Raw genomic sequence first — 27,763 nt, forward strand, 5'->3', positions numbered from 1 at the left:
GGGGTGACACACAGGAGACCATCTTAGTTCCTATGACTGCTGTGACAAGACACCACAAACCGTGTGGCCTAAAAGAAAAAAAAAAGAAAGAAATGTGTTATCTCCTGGTTCTGGAGGCCAGAAGTCTGAAATCAAGGGGTCAACAGGGTTGCTTCTGTTCTGGGAACTCAGAGAGAGAGAATCTGGCTTCTGACTTCTGGCAGTTGCTGGCAGTCCTTGGTGGCCCTTGGTTTGTGGCTGCAGGACTTCTGTCTCTGCCTCTGTCTTCATGTAACCTTCTCCCTGGGTGTGTCTGTGTCTCTACTCTTCTTGTAAGGACACCAGTCCTTGGTTAAGGGCCACCCTCATCACCCAATCAAATGTGACCTCAAATGAACTTCAGGACATCTGCAAAGACCCTATTTCCAAATAAGGTCATATTCACAGGTGCCAAGGGTTGGACTTCAGCATATCTTTCTTTTGGGTGGGGCACACCTCAACCCACAACAGGGTCCTTCCAGGTCTTTGCTCTGCAGGCTAGTGTGGTCTGATCACTGCATTGACGTCTGCTCAGGAGTTGAGGTGTGGGGGATGTCATGCTTGGGGTTACTAAAGGTCGTGGTCCGCCATTTCCCTCCAGTCTTAAAGTGCCCGTGCCCAGTCCCAGGCCTCTGTCAGCCACCATCTATCCAGCACCCCGGTTGTGTCCAGGCTGTGGGGCCACAGAGCTGCCTCAGCCTCATGCAACAGACAAGTGCTGTCCCATCCAGAAGAAGCCTTAGTGCTCACATGCCACGTCGAATACAAAGCTGCTAGCAGGAAACTTGAAAGTCACCCGCCTAGTCTACACCTGGGCAAGCGGGATCCATCCCACTCCAGCCCTGAATTTCAACCTTTAAGGGGAAGCCAGGCCACACGTACATGTGTTTCCTCAGGCCCTTTATAGTTACTGTTCCTTCGGCCTGGAATTCTTTTCCCTCATATACAGTACATGACTTCCCTTAAATTCCTTCAGAGCTCGAATGTCATCTCAGCAGTGGCCTTCCCAGATTGTCTTATTCAAAATAATATCTCCCCCACACACAATCTATCCCTTTCCCGGTTTTAATTTTCTTAGTGAAATTACATTTCAGAGCGCCAGGTTTTCCCTGAGGAACAGAGTGATGCTTTGTTTATTGCTAAACTGGTTTTGAACTCACCCTGTAGAAGGAACTCTTTCATCTTTCACTTATTGATCATTAAGTCATGCAACAATTACTATTACTTTCCCTCATGTTGCCAGAAAATACAATAGTATATGAGATTAAATTACAGTCCTTGAAGGTTGAAACCCTCTCTTTTTCAATCTGAATTCCCACCACCTTGCATATAGTAGTTACTCAATAAATCCTGGTACAAATGAACGAATGAATGAATGAATGAATGAATGAATAAATGAAGTTTCCATGAGACAGGAAACCTGTATAAGAGTGTCATCTCAACCTTGCTATAAAGAGCACACTTTTTTCCATGGACTCTTGCCCAACACCAACATTGACAAAGAATTGTACAAATGGTAGATAGCATCATAGCTAAAGAAATGTCATCTTTTGAAGAAGATAACTTTGATTATTAGAATGGTCCACAGATTTTAAAATACAGGAGAAGATAAAGACGATTTTGAGGAGGGAGAGAACGTCAAGTGGTTTGTGATTTGTGGTTGCCCCTGCTGAAAGGCAGCTGTGTTCTGGGGTAGCATTTTTTTTTTTTTACTCCAACTTTAGAAACAGAGGCAAATGACCAAAAAAAAGGTGACCTCAGACCCTTATTCAAAAATGAAGAACCCAGGGTGATCTGATAGCTTTCTCCCTAGCATGATACAACTGTCCCCTGTTGAGCCCCAAGCCATCCGAAGAGTTCTCAGATGTGTTCTTCAGTCCACACGTCCATGAAGGCCAGTAGCCACACTTCCCAGAAAGTGTGCTTTTAGAGACCCCTGAAAGTGTTTTCGTTTCTTTCAAAATTAGAAGAAAAAAGTTAACTTTGAGGTAGAAGAAAATGTTTTAATATACTAATATATTCATCTTAAACCAACAAAGTCCTTAAATATCACATTTGGCTTTTTTCTTTTTTTTTAAGATTTATTTATTTGAGAGAGAAAGAGAGAGAGATCCCATGCAGACTCCACACTGAGCACAGAGCCCAGCACAGGGCTCAATCCCATGACCCTGTGATCACGGCCTGAGCTGAAACCCAGAGTCGGACACTTAACCGACTGTGACACTCAGGTGCCCCTGGCTTTTTTTTTTTTTTTTTTTTTTTTTGTAAATAAAGGAATCAATAAAGGAAGGCCTTGGAGGCCAAAGGGCTGAGGCGTCATGAGAGCCGTCGCATGGCCCTGCTATTGGGTCTCCTGTGCATCAGCGTTCTAGACAGATCTGAGGTCAGAAATACTGAAATGCGTTTATGACCAAAGAGTTAGTTTAGAACAAAAAAATCTTCTCCGCGCAGATTCCTTTTCTGGGATGGCTCAATTCACAATAACCTATTTTAGCAGAGAAGAGAGATTAATGCCGTTGTCCAATAAAATATTTTAAGCCCTTCTCCTCTCTGAAACAAAGCCCACAGCACGAGAGCAAGAGAGCAGGACTACCAGGGCTGAGAAAATGCATTTTCTTCAAGGTGCCGCAGCCGCCGTTCTAATTTGCACCTTCTGAGCGGAGACAGAAGTGCTGGACGCGTACGGGCAGCTAGGAGAGTAGAGATAATAACAAGCCTGGCGCATGCGCCCCGCTGGGAAAATAAGCATTTGGCTAACAGTCAGAGCTGGAAAGGAAGGCCCGCAAGCAAACATAGTAGAAAGCGTCCCTTGTCCTTTGTTGAGAGGAAAACGAAAATCAAGCGACCTCGAACCCCCGTCTGAGTCAGAGAAGTCACTTGATTTAGGTAAATGAGAGACAGATTCGTTTGACTCTCAGCATCTTCTCTATTTTGAATAGCTCAGACCAGGGCCATTGGGAGTAATTAGCAATTCCCAAGAGGGAAGATCTTCAGGGACAGCGGCCTGGCTGAGGCTGGGTAGGACTTGTAGTTTCGAGAGTGGTGGTCGACTGCTGTACACGCCATTTATTGCTGCCTCGTTCACAGTGTCCTGAACCGAGCACCTGTCTGGGCTTGTTCTGACCGCTAGAGGAGACGGTCTCAGAAACCACCTTCTGCATTAGCATCTAGACTTCATCCTTTCTTTGACTCACCCACATCTCACTCTTAACCCCTAAGTCCCTTGTAATTAAAATATCCTGGTCCAGTGTGGGCTGGGGCCGGACAGGGGAGAAAGGAGGTATGTGCTTCCATTGGGCGTATCCCCTACAACTTTATAATGAAAGTGATGGGGGGGGTGTTATTTCCAACTATAGTAATTGGATATTTGTGTCTGCTGTACTTTTCTGGTAGGATCCAGGCTATCATTTCAGTCTCTCAGAGCCCCTTCGGCTCATGACCCTGTGATCTCACGCATGATCAGCCTTTCCCCTAAATGCCATATGAATCATACCATGAGAATTCTCCTCTGAAGCCAATTTCTACCCATTGATCAACTCCCACCCACAGTTCATCTTGTTATAAATCTACCTTCAAAATACTCTTACTTTCCTGAACCCACACATACCCGTCTTGACCATGAAAATGTCATGGAAGACGATAAAATGCTTTGCTACAAGATAGGTAGCCTTTGTCAGAGTTCCTCCAACCTAGTAGGCCGTTACTCCAATCTAGAAATAAAGACATTGGTTTCAGAGACACAGCAGAGAAGAAGGTGTTCGGAGAAGAAGCACACTGCTGTATCCACAGGTCTCCGGGTCCACACGTGGACTCCACTCCAGGGCGGGTGCAGTCACACATTCGGACTCCTGTGAGAATCTACCCCAGTTTCTGGTTCAGCCTCCACGCATCCACTGGGCTTGGTCTTCCCTTTTTTTTTTTTTTTAAGATTTTGTTTATTAATTTATTTGAAAGAGAGCGCGCATGCACAAGCAGGGGCAGGGGCAGAGGAGGAAGGAGAGGAAAAGAGAGAATGTCCCAAGCAGACTCTCTGCTGAGCGTAGAACTCAGAGCAGGGCTCGATCCCAGGACCCCCCAGATCATGACCTGAGCTAAAACCAAGAGTCAGATGCTCAAGGGACTGAGCCACCCCAGTGCCCTAGGTTTGTCATCTGAAGTTCATCTCTTCTGTCAGAGTCCCAAGATGTGAATTCTTTCCTATGTTAATTATGTGACCTGGAGCGGCAATGGAGGGAGAGCTCCCCCGCAACATCTGCACGCCCCCCACCGACCTCAGTACATTTTCTGGCAGAAGCTCTGCTCTTTCTGTGTGTGTGTGACAGTCTAATTGCCCTGGGAAAACCATTGCCTTCAACCGTACCTCCATGTCCATTTTCTAACACTTTAATGGTCAGGCTTTCACGCAATCTTAACCCTCAAAGGATTTTTCCTCCCTTGGGTAAGACAGCTTTAGACACCCCCTGGGGTAGAAATTACAATACAAGTGAGAACAAAGGAATATTTTACTGAATCATTCTATTTGATCTAATCTGGAAATACAAAAATTCGCTAACACGCTTTTCCTAGCCTCCGCTTCTGTTGTTTGTGACAGAGGAAGTCAGCTCCCTCCCCTCCTCCTTTTCCCATTGCCCTCAGTCCTCCTGCCCCCCAGGGAGTTAGCCTCACAGGACCCCGACCTAGTTGGCTGGAACACTCTGCAGTGGTTTTAGAGAGGCATTAAGGAAAAACTTAAAAGCTAAAACTCACTCTCCTTATGGTTTTGGCTACAGTGTAATAGGGCTTTCCAAAACCTAAAAAAAAAAAAAAAGTTTTAGCAGAGGCAGAGCGCACACAGAAGAAATTATTTTTCAGTTTGGTCATTTCGTACATAGGATTCTATTTCTGCTGCCAGCAAGTTAAAATGCAAAAGCAAACGTGGAGTAAAACCCAGTGAGTCAGAGGCAGGTCTGTTCATTTCCAACTAGTGGGAAATGCATTCGTGTTCTGTTCTCCAGTGGCAAAGAGCTAGGACACTTCGCTGATATTTACTAAGATTGTGAGAGGTAAAATCAGACCTGCCTTTCTAGTGAAGTCAACCACAGCACCCACCGTGGTTTGACTGACAGGAACATCCAGTCTTCTGAAAGGTCTTGTTACTGTCAGCAAAACCTGTTATTCTTAGCCCTGGAAAATCACGCTGTGCAGCAGGGCACCCCAGGCTGCAGGAAGGGGGCACCAGGCTTTCTACCTCATGTCTGACAACTTGAAACATTCAGGAGAAGGTGGAAAATTTATCTTTCAGACGTGTGTGTTCTGCATGATGCCAAATGTCAGGTGTTTTTGGAAACAGCTCAGGGATCCTGTCTTCCCTTTGTTTCGTAATCACACTGCGTTATACTACCCAGCAAGTTTGTAGTTCCCAGACTAGATTTTAGGATAGGGAATGACAATTCCAACCTATATATACATTCCCTCAAAGTTCAGGGACTGTAATAAGTTTCTACAAATAAAAACGTAACACTTGGGGCGCCTGGGTGGCTCAGTGGGTTAAAGCCTCTGCCTTCGACTCAGTCATGATCCCAGGGTCCTGGGATCGAGTCCCGCATTGGGCTCTCTGCTCAGCAGGGAGCCTGCTTCCTCCTCTCTCTGCCTGCCTCTCTGCTTACTTGTGATCTTTCTCTGTCAAATAACTAAATAAAATCTTAAAAAAAAAAAAGTAACACTTCATCGTTTTGCAAAATAACGTAGGCTAACATCTTCACGTTAAGACATTTCTTTTTATTATTGTTGCTGGGGGAGAAAATTCAATCTTGTTTTACTAATCCTTAGAAAGAGATTTGCAATGTAGGAGAAGAGGCTGCTTCTCCCCACATACTGCCTCTTCATAACTGAGTTAGCACGTGTCACGGGTCAAGAGCTATTTGAATTACACCTGCGGATTTTAGTCCCGCCTTCCTCTGGAAGAGAGAAAAGCATACAATAAATACAATGAAATTTCATTAGTGTCTTTCTCTCAGGGATTAATAAAATGTCATAGTACATAATTCTACACATCAGTTATGTCCATGGATTTAATTCTAGCTGTGCCCCTTTTAAAAGGCAACTGGTCAGGAAGACGTCACTGATCAAAAAATTGAGCCCCCGAGAGCAGAGGGCTGATGCTGAACTTGGATGCCTGCATTTCAGGGCCCTGCCTAATGTTAATCATGTGATCGTGTTAAAACGGAGGAATGGGGTGTATGTGGGTTTGTGTTGCTTTTTCAGCTGAATGCTCTTGGCTTTCTTGTTGCCTTTTCTCGCCCATCTTTTTTGAGTTTCTTTTGGTTGTGGTTATTTCTCATTAATCTATCCCACTGACCTGTTCAGGCTCCCGTCCATCCGACTGTAACCACACGGAGCAATTGCATCCAGCGTAATTAACCTGCATTCAGCTGCACTGTTAGTTGAGACCCAGATGCTCAGCCCTAACCTTGAGAGTCGCGCTGTAGAGGGGCCGCCCGCCCAGCCACACCCTGGTCATGTTTCCCAGCGTGTAGCGTTTGGACTACTCCCCAGTCTCATTGCAGTCTGATAGTCCAAGAATTATTTAAAACTTCATGCAGGCAGTGATTTCACACCCCACGGCCAATTTATTCCATTAGGTCCCATGTAACCACTACTTCACCCTTGAGGCTGGCGGAGGGTTCGTATGGTCATGACTTTTCAACATTCAGTAAACAACTGGCGTGGTAACAGCAAGACGACTGTATTTTCAAAGACGAGTGCATTTCCAGTGGGATGGATTTCCAGGTGATAGTACCAGAAATAAATACATATATAAATATTTAAAAGTCCATAGAGAAACTTATATATAAATATTTTAAAAATATATATGTAAATATAATATAAAATGTATATAAAAATATAAAGCTGTATTAGATCTAGATTTGCTCCTTCCCCTTCCTCTCAAATCCACATTCTACACCTACTGAAGCTGATAAACTTTGGCCCACAGTGAACTTGTGCTCTGCCTCAGTCTCTGTGGTGTTGGTTCCCATCCCACCAACCCAGGTGTGGACAACTGTCCAGCATGTGGTCACGGTTCTAGTCACGCGTGTAGCCCCTGGCTGATTCCTTTGGGCAGAGGGTATGACATCTGGAGGAACACAAAGATAAGTAACATTCAGTCCTGCTTTCAAGGAAACTGAAAATCTAGTGGAGGCACAAATTCAGGTTTCTGGCCCATCTGGAAGGAAAGGAGCACAGCTGGGCCAGGTAGTTTGAGCTCGGGGCAGAATTGGGGGAAAGCCATCTGGAGCTCACTTTTTGAGAGACTGGGGATCTCTGATGTCCTGAAGTGTGGATAATCACAGGAACTAAGCATGGACAGAGGAAGAGACTAGACTTCATGTGAGTAGAATAGAGGTGCTTAAGGCCAAAAATTAAGGGGTGCAGAGGGGCATCAAGTTTCTCCACAGCCATATTCTCCAAAGAACAGTAATTGGAGAGCCAACGGCACCATTTTTTTGCCTTTTCTGTTTACATTTTTTCTCATTTTCGGGGAAATGAGAGAAAGAGAGCATGCACAAGCAGCAGGAGCAGGAGAGGGAGAAGCAGGCTCCCTGCTGAGCAAGGAGCCCAGTATAGGACTCGATCCCAAGACCCCAGATCATGACCTGAGCCAAAGGCAAATGCTTAACCGACTGAGCCATTCAGGTGCCTCTACTTAATGTTCTTGAAATGGACTCCATTTTCACTTAAATAAATTTATGTTCAAAGGAGAGCATGTTATAAGGAAATCTTGCAATACAACCATAAATTGAAATACCAGTATCACCTGCTGTAGCGATATGCGAGTGGTAAAAACACACAGCAGGGGAATAGTGGGAAACTCGGTGCTGTTGTCTGCTGGAGCAATCAGGTCTGAGGTCGGCTGTTAAAAAGTGAAACTGGCAAGTGTCAGAGTGGTGAGCAAGACAGTCCAGTCCCATACTGAGCCAAACTGATACCTTCTTTGTGAAGGATTAAAAGAGAATGAGAAGAAGAAAACTTCCTCTCCCTGTGATCACATGTTATCTAATGTCCAGTCTGAGAACGACCTAGGGGCACCCCCCATGCCACCAGTAGGAATATTCCCCGGGAGCAGAGGCGGGGAATGGAGGGGTGGCTGCCCCTCCATGGTGCGGCACAGCTGAGTCTCTGCAGAGGACAGGTGAGCTTGGGGCCTGGAACCCGGCTCTGCCATTTCCGTCCGTCCCACTGATTCTTAAAAGGCGACTCCCCAGCCCCTAACATGGTGACAGGCACCCAAGAGAGCCTTGTCACAAGTTTTAAATTGGGTCCCACGGACATTCTAAGATCTTTGGGCTCTCTTTCATAGACAGTAAAGAATTGAAGTTTATAGCGATATCTCGTATCACACTCCCTCGCCAAAATCTTGATAGGAATTTCTAAGACGTACAAAACAAAACAAAAAATCAGCTGATGGATAGATCCCATGGGTGGCCCAAGAAGAATATCCCGATGAGCTTAAATAGTCTCTAAGGTAAATGAGAACTCTCTGTTGAGGGCTTCTGGATTCCAGCGGTGCTCACGCATGTGCACGGGGCCCCAGCAAGGATATGTGACTGGGGGCTCGGGGCAGGGGGGGGCGGCCAGGGGTGGTTTGTGCGGTGCCCTTTCTCCTCTCCCATCTCACAGCACTCCTGCCAGGCAGTTGGTATTCAGCGGCGAAAAGCCGGAGCCAGAAAACCTGCTAATGCATTGCAGATGTATTCACAGCGTCCTGAAAAGTATCATCCTTCGCATTTCATTGTAAGGTTGTGCCTGGACTTGTATCATATTTTAAGTGGGCGATTTGCTGTGACCCACATCATTGTGAAGGTAAGGTATTAAAGTACTAAGGACAGCTTAGAATTTAATTTCAGAAGTGATTGTACTGCATTTCTAAAACTGGCATTCTTTGAGCAGGTCTCCCCCCGCATGACACCTCAGCCAAGACATCTCTAAGCAGAAATTAGTTTCTTACAGTAAGTTGTGCTGTAATATTTTATTTCAGTCCAAAAGCCATTCAGTTAATTTTACAGATTAACACAGTTTACCTGGAATGAGCTCCAACACACTAAAGCAAGAGTGATACTATCGTGGGTGGATGTCCCTACGAGGGATGGATGTCCAGACGGGCATCGACAGAACTTGCCAGTGCTTTCACTGAGGCTGGCAAAGCCGGGACGTCAGTTCATGGCATCTTTTAAAACTTTATTACTGGCTGAGTCACTAATGACACATGGTCTTAAAGCAGTCTCTGGGGGCACCTGGGTGGCTCAGGTGGTTAAGCATCTGCCTTCGGCTCAGGTCACGATCTCAGGGTCCTGGGATTCAGCCCCAGGTCCTGCTCAGTGGGAAGCTGCTTCTCCTTCTCCCTCTGCCCCCCCCCCCCCCCCCCCCCCGCTTGTGCTCTCTCTGCTTCTCTCTCAAATGAATAAATAAAATTGTTTAAAAAAAAAAGGGGGGCAGTCTCTAATAGCCATTTAAAAAAAATTGTTTTAACCTCACTATGACATTTCTATAGAGTCCCTGATTGGAAATGCCAAAATCCAAGTGAACATAAAAACACCATAATACAGTCTGTTTTTTGAGAGAGAAATTGGCAATAAAACACTTGATTTCTCTGCTTTTTTCCATGAAACGTTAAGTTATCATTTATTAGCAAAGCCTTAACGTCTCTGTGCCTCAGTTTTCTCATCTGTGAAGTGGGGATAATCCTGTCTCGTTCAAGTGGTGGTTGGGAGGCTTCAGGACATTCCACATGTACTAAAGACAGTACCTCGCCCGTAGAACAGCTCTTCCTGCTATGATCCATGGCTCAGACTGCAGTCTCCACCCCGCCCAGGGAGTGGGTCTCAGCCAACATCAACTAGATTTGGAGTACCACCTCGATATGGAAATGTTGTCCCACTCTCCTGGGCATCAGAACTCTTGTTTCTGTGATCCATTGTCTTTTAAGAAAACAACAACAGTTGAAACACTGGGGATTTTCCCCAATAGAGAGAAAACCCAGGGAGGGGAGAAGCTAAAGAAGGGAACGAGCAGAGTGTAGGCTCCCTGAAGAGAGGGAAAAGCACCAGAATTTCACCCCCAGGACTGCTGCTTGCCGCCCAGCCTCCAGCCCCTGCCCACCCAGCTGACATGTCTACCAGTGCTCACAGCCCCCTCGGGCCTGAGCCTGGGGACCCCTGCTCCTTCCCACCATCTGAACCCCCTTCCTGGGGCCCACCTCTAGCCATCTGCCTTGCGTCTGTCATCTTAGAGGAAGACATTCAGAAAAGGACACGTCTTTAAGAAACGGGGATCCCACGTTAAACGGGGAACCCTCAGATAGATATGGCTTTGAAACTGTTCATTTCATTATCACATGTGTGATAGGGAAGCTTGCCCTATGTAAAGGTCAGAAAGCCGTGTGCCTGTCTTAGCTCAGGGAGATTACAGGGGCCGGCGGGGGTGAGGGGTTGGATGGGGGTAGCTCGGGTGACCACTTGCACAGAGCAGGTGCTATGCTGCCACTAGAATTATCTTTCTAACACACTTCCCTGAAGCTGCAACATCTTTGAGTTTCCTCCTTAAATACAAACATCTTAACGTGGCATTCAAGGCTCTTCCCAATCTGGCCCTGATCTCTGACCCCATCAGACGCCCACCAGCCCCAGAACATAACCTCATAACATGACCTCATAACAAAGTCAACCTGGGGTTCTCTTTGCTTTTACTCTCAAGACCTAGTTCTACACGACCTAAGTATTGGTGAAGAGGCGGAGAAGTTGGTGGGAGTGGAGATGGGTCCAGCCACTATGGAAAACCGTGTGGAAAATTCCCCCCACCCCCAAAATTAAAATTAGAAAGACCGTGTGATTCAGTCTCATTCCCAGATGTGTATAGACCCGAAAGAGCTGAAATCGGGATCTCGAAGAGAGATGTGCACTCCATGTTCATCACAGCATGATTCACGACCACAAAAACTTGCAAACAAGCTGAACGTCCATCCACACGATGGAGAATTACTCTTCAGAAGAAGGGACTCCTGCCACGTGCTGCAGCCTGGATGAACTTGGAGGACATGATGCCGAGTGAAATGAGCCGGATGCGGAAGAACTACATGGTCCCACTTACATCAGGAATGGAAACTAGTCGAACTCACAGAAGCATAGAGTAGAACCACGGCTGCCAGGGCTGCGGGATATCGGTCAGAGGACACAGTTTTCACTTAGGCTAGTGGAGTATTAGAGATCTGCTACACAGCCCTGTGCCTTGAATTAGCAATATTGTATCATATGCTTAATCATTGTGTTAGGAGGGTAGATTTTATGTTAAAAGTGTCCTTACCACCAAACAAAACAGAACAAAAAACCACCTCTCCTAAGCTGCTCTCCAGAACCCCACAAACTTGCTCCCCAGGTTTACCATAGACTCTGATCATCTCTCTGAATACATGGTTTGTCTCTCAGCTCGGAAAAATCACAGTGTTCCAGGGGCTCTGGCGCCAGTCAGGCCGGCCTCACTAGCCAAGGGGTGGAAACCATAAGCCCCAGTTTCCCCATACATTCCATAGGGATAATAATGCTCCCTTTCCCGTAGGGTTGTTCTGGGTACTAAATGTCTAATTTGTATAAAGCATCTAGTTTTAAAGGTCCAGTAAACGTTAACTGTTGTCATTGCACAACGTTTGTACTAGGTTGTTTGCAAGCTTGCTTCCCCAGCTAGGCTGTGAGCTACTTCGGGTAAATTTCTGTATTTATCTCCATCTTCCTGCTACTGCTGCCAGGCAGTGAGTACATGCACTGAATTGAATTGAATTGAATTGAATTGAATTGAATTGAATTGAATTGATTCAATTGTAGTGAACTGAGCTGAGTTGAAGTCCCACCAGATGGCAGTAGCTCCCAGCCCCAAAATTCTTCATGAGCCCTACTCCAAGGCTGGACAGGCTAAAAAGAATTCTCCATTTATGGATGAGAAGCAGTAGATGGAGCTGAGGTTGTTCCCAGTCTCCTGACCCCAAGAAGCCGCTTGTTTTGGTTCCTCGACCACAGATGTGAGCCAGATAGGAGCTTGGGAAAGCCAGGAGCTGAGGTCTCCCTTCCCACCCTGGCAACAAAGAGTTCACCCTGAGTCTCCGGGGACGGAGCACCCTGAGGTGTCTCAAAGGAAGGCAGATCACCGGAAGGAGGGGACAGAAACCAACTGTACCAACTCTTCTCATGGAAGGCAAGTTGGTGAACCAAGAACAAGGAATTCCGATAAGAGACCAGGAGACAGAGAACGAATCATTGATCTGTATGCATTCCTTCAATGAATCAGTGAATTCATTCATTCAATAATCCAGCCATTATTGAGGAGGAAGGGGAGGAGAAAGAGGAGAACAGCCCGCGAGGAGTCAGTGGGACCAGAGCCTCTTCCTGGCCATCAAGGAGACATTGTGACTGTGGGATGTTTTGTGCAGTCACAAGTGCATTCTGCTTCCCCATCCTAATTGGACCATGCTCTAGCTCAAGGTCACAGACTGAAATTTATTAAGGGGGAAAACTATGAAGAATGTTTAATTAAAATTTCTTTCTGTACTTGGCTGAGTAAGCCCCAGTTGGAATCCCCAGCATTACCATTCCCTGCTGCCCATCTCTTTTGTTTGCCAAAATTCACATCGGGCTAGTACAGGTCAGTCACTGAACTGATTCTTTACTATGATGAATAATTAACACACCCACTTCTGCCCCCAAGGCCCGAAAGCTCCCTTCTCTACTGATTTATTCTTTCCTTAATGGGGAGTAAATTTTTATAGAATAACTTCACCTGAGTTCTTTCCCTAGTAAGAAACATCATCTGCTTGGATTTCAAATTTTAAAGTAAGTAGCCTTCTGTTTCCCAAAGTCTGTGTTTTTCACAGTTCAAGTGGAAGGGTAAATATCTCACATCCTTGTCTTTGGCACTTTTTTAAAGATTTAATTATTTATTAGAGCGAGATAGAGAGAAAGAGCCCAAGTGGGGGGAGAGGCAGAGTGAGAGGGAGAAGCAGACTCCCTGCTGAGCAGGGAGCCCAACACAGGACTCATTCCCAGACCCTGGGGTCATGAAATGAGCTGAAGGCAGATGCTTAACTGACTGAGTCACCCAGGTTCCCCTTGTCCTTGGTGTTTTGTTTTTTTTTTTTAAGATTTTCTTTATCCATTTGACACACGGAGATCACAAGTAGGCAGAGAGGCAGGCAGAGAGAGCGGGGGAAGCAGTCTCCCTGCTGAGCAGAGAGCCCGATGCAGGACTCGATCCCAGGTCCCTGAGACCCTGACCCTAGCCAAAGGCAGAGGCTTAACCCGCTGAGCCACCCAGGCGCCCTGTCCTTGGTTTTAAAAGACAGTCTTCGTGTCAGAAGACAGCCGTCATTGGCATCATCTCCCGTCCAGAACACGGCTGCTGTGCTCTTCTCTGAAGGGCCATTTGCTGCAGGATCCGTGCCTGTGCCCCGGTTCGCAAGCCTCAGCGGGCCCCAGAGTCACCTGGAGGGCTTGTGGAAGCAGAGACTGCCAACCCCCGCCCCCCGCCTTCTCACAAGTTCCCAGGTGGCGCTGATGCTGCTGGTACAGGAACCGCACTTGTGAGAACCGCCCGCCAGAAAGGTCGAGGACTCCTTCGACCTTCATTTCTGCTGCGTAGATTGTAAAACTCAGGACAGAGGGCCAAAAGACACCCGCTTTTACTGAGCTAACTGCTAAGACGGTGCGTGGTTCTATTAATTGAAACAGTGCACTAGCGATGCCTCTATTCAGATTCTCTGGATCTGAAGTTTAGTTCAGGAAACGTCGCACTCACGGACTGGGGGGAGGCCACGATTCTTCCACGCGCAGGTGTATTTGCGATTGAGTTGGGACGGTTTCCTGACTTCCAGAACATCCAGCAGATCCTCGCTGGGATTCTGCAAACCTCAGACTTGCACAGGGGTTGGCTGCTGAAGAAGGGAAATGCGTCGTTATAGGCTATGGAACTCTCTCTCTCTTCTTTTTTTTAAATAAAGAATTCTGAAGAAGACAGTAAGAATGAGGTACAACACGGAACCATAATTTACCAGGAGGGGCCCTTGTTCAATATGTGTAAGAGGGAAAAGAGAAGGAGAAAGATCAATCAGAAGCCAGTGAATGTGGTTGGTTTCAGCAATACCGTGGGTGTTGGGAAGGTCTTTGTAAGTGTGCGTTTTATTGTAACAAATAGAGTCGTATTCTCCTCACCCCACACGTTCTCTAGTAACATGGAGGTTTGTTTGCAGCAAAGTCTCCAGCCCTCAGCCTTATCGAGTCGTTAATATTTCATCTGAGAGAATAAAACATCTTAAACTAAAACCTGGAGTGAGAGTTGGCGTTCGAAGACGAGACTATGTTACAGCCGGAATACAGTGAGTGGGAGAAAACTTTCATTCTCTCTTTTTTTATCTTTTAGAAACAGGGAAGATCGACCAAGAGATTCACAAATACAACACCCCGGGATTCACTGGGTGCCTCTCCAGGGTCCAGTTCAACCAGATTGCGCCTCTCAAGGCAGCCTTGAGGCAGACGAACGCCTCAGCCCACGTGCACATCCAGGGTGAGCTGGTGGAGTCCAACTGCGGAGCCTCCCCGCTGACCCTCTCCCCCATGTCGTCCGCCACCGACCCCTGGCACCTAGATCACTTGGATTCAGGTAAGGCCGTGTTGGCCAGGATCCTTTATTTCTTTAAACCTCCGTTTCATCGTCTGTAAAATGGGCTTAGCAACAGGACGGGTAAGGGTGTTAGGCTTTTGGAGGACTAAGGACAAGAGGGAACGTGTGAGCCCAGGAGTGCTCAGCACGTACCACATGCTCAAAAGTTAAAACCCTTCAGCCTGGCTCGGAGCCAGAAGGACGTAAGGCAAAGGTAAGGAACATGGAAACCGCTGACTCTTCCTCCTTTAAGCAAAATCAGGAGATGCCTAAATGGACGTCTGTGATGTGACTTTGGGACAACCCGGACCATCACTTGTTCGCTGTTGCCCTTATGACACTTGCTGCAGCCTCACATCCCAGGTCTACTGTCAGGGGAAAGGTTTTTTTGTTTGTTGGTTTGTTTTTTTAAGATTTAATTACTTATTTGAGGGGGAGAGGATGGGCAGAGGGAGAGGAAGAGAGAGACCTAAGCCAGCTCTGCAGTAAGCACAGTCCTGTGTGAGTCTCAATCTTACAATCCCAAGATCAGAACCTGAGCTGAAACCAAGACTCGGATGCTAAACCGACTGAGCGCCCCAGGAAAGATGTACCCAAAGCAACGCAGAACTCCTTCTCCCTGCCCTGTATGTACGTGAATAATGCCATAGGCTTCCAGATTCTCCGAGGTGCATTTAAGCTTACAGGACTCTGGGGAGTCAGTCTCTCCGGCAGGTGGTAAGACATGTGATTGGAAAGCACAGGCCTACAATGAAAGGCTGAGACTCTTGGCTACAAAATTAACTGGGAGCAGCTCAGCGTGCCCATGACGTGACAGAGAGCCAGCCTGACCTTGGGCCAGTTGGGGGACCTCTCCGAGCCTCTGCGTTATCACCCCTAAGGTGGAGGGGAGGGTGTGATCTCTACATGGCCTCTAAGTCTAACAGTCCATGCGTCTCCCTGTGATGTTGCTAACGGCGACCCCAGGAGGAGGATAGCTGAGGGTCTACCTTCAGCTCAGGTCTTGATCTCAGGGTCCTGGGATCGAGTCCCACATCGGGCTCCTTGTTCAGCAGGGAACCTGCTTCCTTCTCTCCCTCCACCGCTCCCCCTGCTCATGCATGTGCTCTCTCTCTGAAATAGATAAAATCTTTTTCTTAAAGGGGACGAGAAGACCCAGTTCCCAGAATTCTATGTGGGATGATATACTAAAGGCCATCAGCCTGGTTATAGGCAGGTAGCAAGCTTTGAAAAAGTTCAGCAGCAGTAATATTAGCAGCACAGTTATTATGATGTTAGACGCGTTGCCATGTGGCTTCAATGTCCAGTCAAGGTCCCAAGTTCTCCCCCAGCCTAGCTTCTGACTCATCACAGTGCACCATGAGACCGTCGTGCATCTGGTTGCCTTCCACACACGGCAGCCCGTCCTCAGAGCTGATCAGCTCTGGGACAGCGCTGGTCATTGTGACTGCTTGCCAGGATTTGTGCTACAAAGCTTTACAAAGCTTCGAGAGAACCAAAATTGCCCCATTGTCAGAAGAGCCAATTTACAGACTAAACAGTCCTCTTTGTTCCTCACACATGCATTCCTAGAACATGATGAGGGCTGCTGTGTGCCAAGCGTACTTAGAAAGAATTCTCTTTCATGAGTGTTGTTAGGATTACACAGTGGGCCGGCTTCTCCGCATGGGCTGCCTTGAACAAAGGAAAGTGTTCCTGATGCCGAAAGTAGAAAAGTAGGAGGGAAGATGGAAGCCGAGAAGAGACACATGTCAGGGCTACAAAGGAACAGATGAATTCCCCCAGAGGCCAGAGTGGACCAAGACAACCCGCCATCTTTGAGAAGCGGAAGTTCTTACGCTGTTCCACGTTCTCCCTGCGTGAGGCCGAGAGCGTATGTGGTCTCCGGCGGCTGCCAGGAAACCAGTTTCAAAAGCCTCTAGATGCTACTCTGGGCCAATGCATGTTCACACCCACTGGGCCTTAATTAGCAAAGTATTTGCTTTATGGTCTGAGAGAGACAGTTGTAGGGCTAGACATCTGGGTTCTTTTTTTTTTTTTTTAATCATGCTTTACACGGGACAGCTTCATTCTTGTGACTGATAGAGTGAAAATGTACGTAGGGATCATTTCTGTGATTATTCAGTGTTTTGTTTTGTTTCTTAAGATTTTATTTATATATTTGAGAGAGACCATGAGTACAGGGGAAGGGGCAGAGGGAGAGGGAGAAGCAGACTCCCCGCTGAGCAGGGAGCAAGAGGCGGGGCTCGATCCCAGGAGCCTGAGATCACGACCTAAGCCAAAGGCAAGATGCTTAAACCCACTGAGCCGCCCAGGTACCCTTCAATGTTTAAATCAAATATCTGTACCCCAGATATTATGGTTGCACTGTCCCCATAAGATCCATTTGCAGAGAATTGACACTTGATTTGGGGAGGGGTCGACCTGGGGTTGACCAGCTGCTGCATCCACCTCCTCTCCAGCCATTTCCATATGGGGGGAATGCTTATAAAGGAGTATGTGTGTCTGCCTCGTGAACTTTAATAAAGGGACAGAAAACAGCTTATGAACTATGAGGCAGAAAGCTTATTTAGATAACATGATTGGATTTTTTTTTTTCTTTTAAGAAAATGAGAGAGAATGGGGGTGGAGGGCTGAACAGGGAACAGAGAAAGACCAAGATAAGGGAAGGTTACTTAACAGTGTTGGGGAGAAAGAACCTTACCTCTATTCTCTTATGTTCCTCTTCCGGAGGCCTGCAAATTAAACTGATAAAATGCAAGAGCACCTGGGTGGCTCAGTTGTTTAAGCATCTGACTCCACTTTTGGCTCAGGTCATGATCTCAGGGTCATGAGATTGAGCCCCAAGTCAGGCTCCACACCCAGCTTGGGATTCTGTCTCTCTCTGTCTCACCTTCTGCCCTTCCCCCATCTGGAAAAAAAAAAAAAAAAAAAACCCTGATAAAAGGCAGATGAAGAGGAAAAAAAATATTCCTATGCATACAGGAGCTTACAGGAGAAGTAGCTCAATAAATGCCTTATGTAATAGAGAAAAGGGAATGAGGAGAAAGGGCCTCTATGGCAGGAACAGAGGATTTAGAAGAAAAAAAAAAAAAAAACAGGAGCTAAGCGAGTGTGTGATAATGCTTGTTCATGCAGCTGTGAATGGTCTTTCTGTCTTCAAGGCCATAGAAGTTTCCTGGAGAGAGCTTACACTCTTGGTATGCTTACGCTCCATCCCCTTCCTGGGAGGAACAGTGCCCAGAAGAGGGAACGGCAGTCTCATTTCCCCAGGTTTCCGCTTTCAGTCAGCCAAAGGAAGTTCCAAAAAGATTTCTTTCTGCATCCGTTGAACCCAGATGTCCTCAGCTTAAAATCGTCTTCGTACCAGCTCTGGGGTTCTAAGCAGACCCCCACAGGAGCAAGTGCACTCGACTCTTGGGGAGCCCTTGCCTTTTTCAGATAATCTTTCATGTGGAGAGAGACCAAGAATCTTCGCCATCAGACATTCAGAAACAAAACAACAGGACACACACACATCCCATCAGGGCCTGTGAGTCATGTTTCCTGCGGCTGAGTAGGGATCAGACAGGACAAGAACGAGGTGAGCACTGACGAGTCCTGCTTTGAGAAAAGGACAGTTGGAAGGAGATCGATGGATCAGGTGCCTTAGAAAGTGTGGTTCTGGAAGCTTGTCCGAAAGGCAGACCCTCGGGCCCCTACCTCCGCCGCAGCGAACCAGCATCCACAGTGTAGCAAGATCCGCAGGTGACTTACATCCACTTAAAAGTTGGAAACCCGGGACGCCTGGGTGGCTCAGTTGGTTGGACGACTGCCTTCGGCTCAGGTCATGATCTCGGAGTTCCGGGATCGAGTCCCGCATCGGGCTCCCAGCTCCATGGGGAGTCTGCTTCTCCCTCTGACCTTCTCACTCATGCTCCCTCTCACTGTCTCTCTCTCAAATAAATAAATAAAAATCTTTAAAAAAAAAAAAAAAGTTGGAAACCCCAATCGAGGGCAGTAGGTCTTGATCTCAGATCACCTTTGAATTACCAGGTCAGCTTAGAAAAATCCTGATGCCTAAGCTTCACTCCTGACCGATGAAGGCACAGCCCCCAGACGGGAGAAGCAAGTGTTCATAGATGTCATCCCTGCCCAGATGATTCTGGTGTGTAGTCAGGACTGAGAATCACTCATCAGATAAGACAGAAGCTTCTTTTTTTTTTTTTTAAAGATTTTATTCATTTCATTTGACAGATAGAGATCACAAGTAGGCAGAGAGGCAGGCAGAGAGAGAGAGGAGGAAGCAGGCTCCCTGCCGAGCAGAGAGCCCGATGCGGGGCTCGATCCCAGGACCCTGGGATCATGACCTGAGCCGAAAGCAGAGGCTTTAACCCACTGAGCCACCCAGGCGCCCCAAGACAGAAGCTTCTTAACAGCCCCCTTGGTAAGCCCTTTGAAGTAAGGTTACCAGAAGATAAGAAAATTAAATAGCCCAATAACACAAAAAACAAAAACGACAACCACAAAAAAACCCTTTTGCCTTTTGATGGCAAAATCACAAATTAAAAGGCCGTAGCAGTAGGCTTACGAAAGGTTGGGCTCCCCTGACCACTTATTCTGTTAGGAAGCTCACCCAGATAGAGAAGTTTTATCTAAACTTGAGCCAGTCTGCCTGCTTAAAACTAGAAAAACAGACTGAAAACAAACAAACAAGAAATCCACAGTGTGGGGCCAGACTCGGGGGCTCTCAGGAAAGGGCATCCTTATAGAAGTGGTTGCACCCAGGAAGGAGCCTCTGTTTGCGGAGCATGTCACATTGTTCTCCCATTTTTTGAATGAGCTGCAAACTTAATTTGAAAGGATCTTGGAGTGGGGTGGGGAAGATACAGCTTTAAAATGGAAGGAAGTGTATTTATGAAGAATGGGGAGTCCTGTGGCCTTAGTAGTAAAAGGACCTTAGTGATGGACTAGGGCTACTCCCTTCGTACTCACACCAGGACATTTGCTTTGCAGAGACCTGGAAATTAGGGTTCAAGGCAGCCACTCTTGGGTCTTGTGTTCTTTTTGTTCTCTCACATTTCTTCCTTTTATATTAGATGATATCAAAGGATAAAGACAAAAAGTGTGTTCCAAGGTATGCTGGCTTCGAGGGATCAGATCCTTTTTCTTTTCCATGACACTACAACTAAGCTACTCTTTACCTCTATAAAGCCTTATGGGCTCTGTCACTGTTTCCCAAAGTGAGAGACATTTACAGTTGGTCAGGCTGTGCACTGCCTAACTCTAAGGGATGCCATTTGCATTGCAGTGTATGGCTTCTGGACTACTGCAACATAGTGGCCTTGATAGGGAGTCACCAGATCATTATGGGAAGAAAATAGACATGGTGTTACATAATATAAAGTTATTTCCTGTTTGCTTCTCTTTCAATCCTTCTAATCTTGTCTAGGAGAAAGTCTGCTTTGGGTTCTGGCATGCCTTTAACACCTCTCCCACCCTTGCCATTCACTCTTTAATAAAAAAAAAAAAAAAAATCAGTGATTTAAAAAAGAAATTGGATCAATTTAGTGAAAATAAGTAAATAAATGGTCATTAGGTTTTTCATGGAGTTGGCAAAAAAGGTGAAGCTGGTCCCTGCATGATTGGAGTTTGGGAAACACTGGACGTTATGATGGGAGCATCACAAACACAAGGGCCTAGCCTGGGGCTGGTAGAGTATGTTTTTTAGAGGGGAAAATGATCAAATGAATTTGATTTGATTTAAACCAGCTCTGCGGTATTAGAAACATCCAGTCAATCTTTTTTCCACTGAGTTTTTCCCCCCTTTGATAACAGGTACAGCCTCTTTCTAAAGCACACCATTTTGGTCATTAGAATAGTTTTAGAACAGCAGTTACAAGGTAGAAAAAGCAAACCCCAGCCCTAAGTTCCAGTTTATTTAAAGGTCACAGAGCACCAGACAATTGCTTTGATTTACCTTTCAGGATTATGGGCTGTTTTTTTCTCTTTGTCAAATTCAGAGACTCTTATCTCCTTAAAATGGCATGGATTTACCAACAGAAAGACAACTGCAAATGGCAATGTACATTCTGTAAAATACAAAAACAAAACAAACACCAGAAAAAAAATAAATCCAGGAGTCCGATGCCACAAATTTCTGCACTAAGAAACAACTCCAAACTGTACATCAAGCTGTTTTATGAGGCGTGCATATTAGCATTTTGATGTTTCATCACATTCATGATATTTGATATGAAATACATCAGACCAAAGGCCACATCCTAGGATCTTTTTTAAAATACTAACATGGAGGGGCACCTGTGTGCCTCAGTTGGTTAAGCGTCTGGCTCTTGGTTTTAGCTCAGGTCGTGATCTCCAGGTGTGGGACTGAGCCCCGCCTCGGACGCCACAGTCAGCAGGGAGTCTGCTTGGAATTCTCTCTCCCTCTCCCTCTGCTCCTCTCCCCCCCACCAGCTCTCAAATAAATTTTAAAAATATAGATTACAATAGATAAGGCACTTTAAGATGTAAGATTTCATTGCCTGAGGGATCCTCTAGTTAAAAGGATTGAGTGGTTACTGTCCTGCAGGATTCCTAGTACCTCCAGGTTATATTCTCAGCACAGGTGCACGGTATGTGACAGGTGCATCCCTCCCTAGAGAGGTCCTAAGGAATAGGTGTCCAGAAGGTGCTGGCAGCCACACTCCCAGTACCCAGTCTCCCCGGGAGCCCCTGGGTCCCCATCCTAAAACAAACCCACATCTGATCATGAAAGCCTTCGGGCCAGAACTCTCACAGCCCCCTGGAAGGAAGAGGCAGGACATGGAGAGTCCCGAAGCATGGAGCAGAGCGGGAAACAGTTAACACAGACTAGTCCTCCCCCACACCCCAGACCCAAGGTCTCAGGTTGTCAGGAATCCAGGGAATCCGAACCCAGACTTGTCCAGGGGATTCACTCAGGTTTGAAGAACAATGGAAAAACTGGCCCTCTTAGGAATGTGGTTCTGCTCCCAAATAAACGGGAACTAGATGGACTGTGGTCCCGGGGATGACTCAGTGTGTCTGCCTCACCCCTCTTAGATCCCAGAATACAGCCCCCCAGGCCCCGGCCGGGAGACTGAAGCTGCCCCCCTCCAAGGTTCTTTACCCCTGGAAACACCAAGTTGATTTCCAAAGGCGCCCCTACCTCTATTGCCATGATTTTTAATGACTTGATTTCTTGTCTATATTCCCAATTTCCTTTCCACCATCTGAAGGTAATATTTTTATATCTTCATGGATATAATGAACATTTTAAAGTTCCATATCTATTCAGTTTCCTCCATTATTACAAGCTGGTAGTTGGTTTTCTTTACCACCTGCAAGCACTTAGAATAATCGTTCCAGCTCTTATAATTATATCTTAATTATTTCTGAGCAGATCCCTGTTTTCATCCTTATGCTAAGATTGCATGATTAATGCATTCAGTCTCTGATACCTAATCTTTTTATTATATTGTTTTTTTTTGTTCCCTCTGGTGACCGAAACAGTACACATTTATTCAAGAGCAGAAACAGTTATCACCCCCTTTTCTAATGTGTATTTTTCCTGCAAATGGGCCAAATCGTCCTTTTCTGTAGAAGGTCCAAGCGTATTTATGGAAGCCCCAGTCAAGTGTAAGATCAGAGTCATGGATTTGTGATGAAATGGTCATTGACATTGTTCCCATCTGTTGTTTCCATAAGGACAGGCTTTTGAACACGTGATTTTGTTGGGTTGGAGGATGCATTTTTAATTGATAGCTGTCCTAGATCACCCTCCACAGATTTAGAACTTCCAATCCAGGAAGGTGTGAGTGTCTTTTTTCCCCCACGCACTCACCAACGTAGGACATCATAACGTTCTTTGAAAAAATGAAACTTCGTTGTTTTAATTTGGATTTCGTTAATCGTGAGGGAGATTAAATCTCTTTGTATATGTTAACAAGTACTTATTTTCATTTTTCCATAGACTGTTTCCATTCTTTGACCAAAGAATTATTTATATTCTTTCCTATTTGTTTGTTGGTCATTTACTACTTGACTTACAAGGATTCTCTGTATGTTAGATAAGTCAGTATTTTGTTACGTGTTGGAATGTTTTCCCAGTCTGATCTCTAGTTTTTGAATGTATGGGGTTCTTTCCATGTAAAAACTTTTAAATTTACAGGGTATATTATAAAGTGTTTCATGGCTTTTGGGTTTTAGGTCATGCCTTCTCCATTCAGAAATTACTTTAAAAATTATTTCACAACTTCTTCCCAATGACTTTATTTGCAACATTTACATATTTTTTAAGATTTATTTATTTATTTGAGAGAGTGGGTGTGAGCCAGCGCATGTGGAGGGGTACAGGGGGGAGGGGAGCGACAAGTAGACTCCACGCTGAGTGTGGAGCCCTACGCGGGGCTCGATCCCACGACCCCGAGTTCATGACCTGAGACAAAATCAAGAGTCGAAGGGTTGACCGACTGAGTCACCCAGGCACCTCTGTGAGATTTACAGGTTTAATCCACTTAAAATTTGTTTGGGTGGAAGGTGTAAGTCAGGAGTCCCACTGTTTCCTTGTTGGGCTTCCATCCTCTCCGGCACCTTTATCATATTCACAATTTATATTTGAATCCTTTATATTCAAATCTGCTTCTGGGCTCCCTGATCTCTGACGTTGATCTGACTCTTCATGAGACAATAGCAAGCTGTGATAATGATTCAGCTTTTATAATAGCATTTAATATCTCATAAAGCTGGTTTCCCTTTTATTCTCTTTTTCAAAATTTTCCTATCCTTGCACACTGACTTCTCCCATGTGATGTTAGAATTGCGGTCATTTCATTGGGATCCTCTAGACTGTCTTTTGAGATTGAATTTTATGTGTAAGTTAATAGCAGGATAATTGACATCTGTACAAATAATGTTTACCTGTCCAGCAAGAGAATGTCTTTCCATTTATCATGTCTTCCCCTCCATACAAAATTCATATGAATTTAACTTTAAAACATTTCCTGATAAATTTCCAAGTTGTTTCTTCTTTTTGGCAAAGCGATTAAAAAGAAAAACCAAAACACCCTCCCTATCTTAGGATAAGCTAATTTGGCACCTAATTACATTAGCAAAATCCTTCATGGGAACACCCAGATCAAATATTTAACATAAATGAACAAGGTATGTGTGCACCAAGGACCATCTTTGAATTCTTCCTCATACATAACATGTCTTACATGTATACATAGCTTAAGGATTCCTGTAGGCATATGATATCTTAAGGATTCTTGTTTTGGTAAGTCTTAATCAGGGAAAGGTGCTAAAAAGTATCCAGTATTTCAACATCTATGGACATGACCCAGTTCTTTCTCTTCTGTGATAAAGTAATGGTTTGAGGTGTAGCAACAGATCTCCAAAGAGTGGACCGAGCTTTCATTCCTAGAGTGAACCACATCTAATCATGGAGAGGCATCCTCTCAAGGTATAACTGAAGTAATTTTACTAAAATATTTAGTGGTTTGGCTTTTGTTTGTTCATTTTTTACATTAGTAATTCTTAGGTTTGTAGCATTCTTTTACCTTTTTTGTGGGGGTGAAGATTTGGATTTTAAACTTATACCAGCTTCATCAAAAGGGGCCACACAGCAAGAAATGTGGGCAGGATTTAGGAGAGGAAACTAGGACCTCAGTCCCACAACCGCAAAGGCTGAGTTCTGCCAACAAGCATGAGCTTGGAAACAGACGTTTCTGTAGAGCCTCCAGACAAGAACTCAGCCCTGCCAAAACCATGAGTCGAGTCTTGTGCTCCCTGGTCACACCACACTGGGTTTGTCCATTGCCCTCCAACTAGTGGGATAACAAACAAGTGTCATCCAGACTTAAATGAGCTTCGAATCACCTGGGGAAAGTCATGAGATTCAGTAGGTCAGAGATGGGACTTGAGAGTCTGTGTTTCTGGCAAGCCCCCAGGTGATGCTGGTGCTGATGCTGGGGGTCCACAGACCTCACTGTGAGCAGCAAGGATATAAGGAGGCTTGGGGCATCACCTGTACCTTGCAGATTTAATAGTCTTACCCCGTGGGGCCCTTGGGTGGCATGGCCGGTTGAGCGTCCGAATCTCGGTTTCAGCTGAGCTCATGATCTCAGGGTTGTGGCATCGGGCCCCCTGTCGGGCTCCACACTTAGAGTGATGTCTGCTTGGGACTCTCTCTCCCTCACCCTCTACCCCCTCCCAAAATAAATAAATCTTTATATATATAGACTTACCCCATAAAACCAGTGGAGGCCATTGGTTTTGTATTTTGTTTTATGTTGTTTTCGTTTTTGGTGAGCATAGCTCTTTGACAAGTCTCAGTTTCTTTAACGACAACTGGTTTAATTAGGTTTTCTTTGTCATCTATAATAATTTCAGTTATATTTTCCCAGACATTTGTGCTCTTAATCTAGGTTTTCAAATTCATTTCCATCGTTGAACAAAATAAGTTCTTATAATTCATTTCCACTCTCCAGAAAATTTCTCATTCAGATATTTTATACTGGGTTTAGCTTTTCCCCCTTTTCTTCTTGATCAGTTTAGCACACATTATTGTTTTGTTTTGTTTCTTGTTTTTGTTTTTTTCCCCCAAAGAACCAGCTCTGGGTTTATTTATTAGTTCTATCATGTTTCTGCTTTCTCTTACCAGTTGCTTTTATCTTGACTTCTTTAAATGTATATTCACTGCTCTTTAACTTTGTAACTTGAAAGTTTAATGCTCTCATTTTCATTGTTGGTGTGTGTGTGTGACATCCTCTTACAGGACCAAAGTTACCAAATCTAAGCACCAAGCCCAATGCTCACTTCTGACCTCACCTCCCAGGGGCAATGTCTTGGCATAAATACTTTTATCTAAGGCGCCTGAAAAGCCTCCAGAGCCCCCCTGACTTGCTGCAGCTTTGTCGTGTCCCTGGAAACAGATCTGGCGGGCTTGCATTTTGCAAAGCAGGGGGCCAGGAATGGAGAGATGAGGGACGTAAGTGGCTGAGGTGCAGCAGGGTGCCACCCCCTCATTCAGCCCCACCCCTGCACACCAGCACCTCCCCACCCATGCTGCTCCCTTGTGGCTTCTGTGCTGATGGTGGAGGGAAGGTGCTGCCCAAGGATTCCATTCTTTCCTAACCAAGACTGTCTAACTCTCCAGAACTTCACTGTGGAAAAATCCAAAGGGGCTCAAACATCCAGCTCCGGGACCACATGTCAGCCCTTCTTCCCTTCCTTCTGCGGGCTTCTCTTTCAGTCTGATTTTCCTCTACCTCTCTTGCCCTTTGTCCTTCACAGTAGATTTGAAAGCCAAGGAGGTTAGGATTCTGCTGGTCTCTCTGTGCTCTGCACCCTCTGACCCCACCGCACCTGGCCCCATCCTTAGAGCCCCTGCTCTCCTGAGTCCGTGCCTGGCCAGCCTCTCCCCATGTAGCCAGTCACATGGGGCTGGGAAGGGCAGGGGAACTGGTGACTTCTCTGTCGACAGCAGAAGCACTGACTCCCAAGGGTTTGCCTCCTTCTTGTGTTGTAGAAAGTTTCCAAGAAGCCCACAAAAGTGAAGCAGGTTTGAGCTCAGTGTTGTCCCGGGATGTCTGAGTCTGACCTTGGCTCCATCAGACCCCTGCCTGACGCCTCCCACAGTGCTGTGCTGGAACATACCCCTTGGAGCCATTGGGGGCAGGAGAGGTGCAGCGTCTTTCTTTACTGACCTGTCACTCCGAAAGACTGTTGTCAGAATCCCTGGGTGTCAGTTCTCCCAAGGGAATCCCTGCTAGTCACTGCTGGGAAATGCTAGTTCAACCTTTGCTACAAATCAGGGCCTGTATCCTGGCCTATGATTTCAGAAGCTACAGAAACATCATCCAGATGAAGTGTTTGTCCCAACGCTGTCCACTTTTCAGAAGAAAGTCACTCTAAACCCCAATAACAAATAAGTGACAAGTTGTTTTTCTCATTTGAAAAGATCTTTGGTTGATCCCCCAGGCTCTGCACAGACTACTCAGAAGTGTCTAAAGACTCAGGGGGTTTTTGATTCTGCTGCTGAGTTTCTACCTGAAAGCAACCATGGAAATCTCTGGCGGGGGGTAAAATCAACTTTATGTTAAACCATAAATGAACATTAAAATCGATATCAATGTGGCTGCAATTACTTAAACATAGAGATGGAGACAGGTTGCTCTGAAATGTCCCCCTTGGGAAGGCTAAAGGTGGTTTTCAAGGGATTACTTGGGAATTTTAACTTTTAGAAACCTGCGAACGATAAAGACAGAAATGATAGCTTAGATTTATGAATGATTTTAGTGGCTAAAATGCCAGTTTTGTTTTGATCCTGGTGGTGGGCCTGTGTGGTGTGTTATTGGCCACCTTCTAGAGATAAGAAAAATCGACTCACAAAATAATGCGTCCATTCCCTCGGTGAAGACCCAAGTGACTGCCGCGATGACAAGCTCTGCACTGGCCGTCTGTTAGCATCGGCGGGAGAGATTTCCAAAACTCCCAATGCCTGCTCCCCACCCCAGAGAGGTACTTAATGTGCGGCCCCCATGGAGCCAGTGGTCCCAGTGTTTACAGCACCTCGCTCAAAACTACACAGAGAATAGCGTCATCAGGTCTAAAAGTCAGGCATGCTCACTCCCGATTCAGTGCTTTTCCCACTTTTCCTTCCTCTGAAAAGAAATTTTAAATTTCAACATAAAAGAATTCCAGTTCCCATTCAGAACTGCGTTCCTGCCTCCCTTCAGCCCCTAAAGATAATGCGGAAATCATGGTCTGTATCTCTAGAGGAGAATCCCTGCTACTAAGTACACTTTCCTTTTTCTTCCCGCTTCCTCTTTTTCCACACTGAGTAACTCATCCCCAAGACGGCTAGAGCCAATTAGATATTTTTGTCACACTCTGTTGACATGAATGAGAAGAGCTGGGGCAGAGCCACGTGGCTTATGCCGGAAGTTTGCGGAGAAATCAACTTCCGGAAAACGCTGGAAAGTTTCCATTTGTTGTACAAGGTTCTCTTTGATGACCGCTAGTCATTCCACCTGCCAACAACCAAAGACAGTTGTCCTCTGAGATC

At 45.8% G+C, this 27,763-nt stretch overlaps 1 protein-coding gene across 3 annotated transcripts in view; it reads left to right on the forward strand.

Annotated features, from left to right (window-relative positions):
• Positions 1-27,763, forward strand: part of CNTNAP2 (contactin associated protein 2) — a 1,959,883-nt gene that overhangs the window by 1,915,490 nt on the left and 16,630 nt on the right. For all 3 annotated transcript variants that reach the window (XM_047694949.1, XM_047694948.1, XM_047694950.1), the window contains one exon: positions 14,455-14,694. In XM_047694949.1, the coding sequence (XP_047550905.1) occupies positions 14,455-14,694 (240 nt within the window). The remainder of the gene's footprint in view (positions 1-14,454; positions 14,695-27,763) is intronic.

The sequence above is a fragment of the Lutra lutra genome, chromosome 11 (assembly GCF_902655055.1).
Source record: "Lutra lutra chromosome 11, mLutLut1.2, whole genome shotgun sequence".
NCBI lineage: Eukaryota > Metazoa > Chordata > Mammalia > Carnivora > Mustelidae > Lutra > Lutra lutra.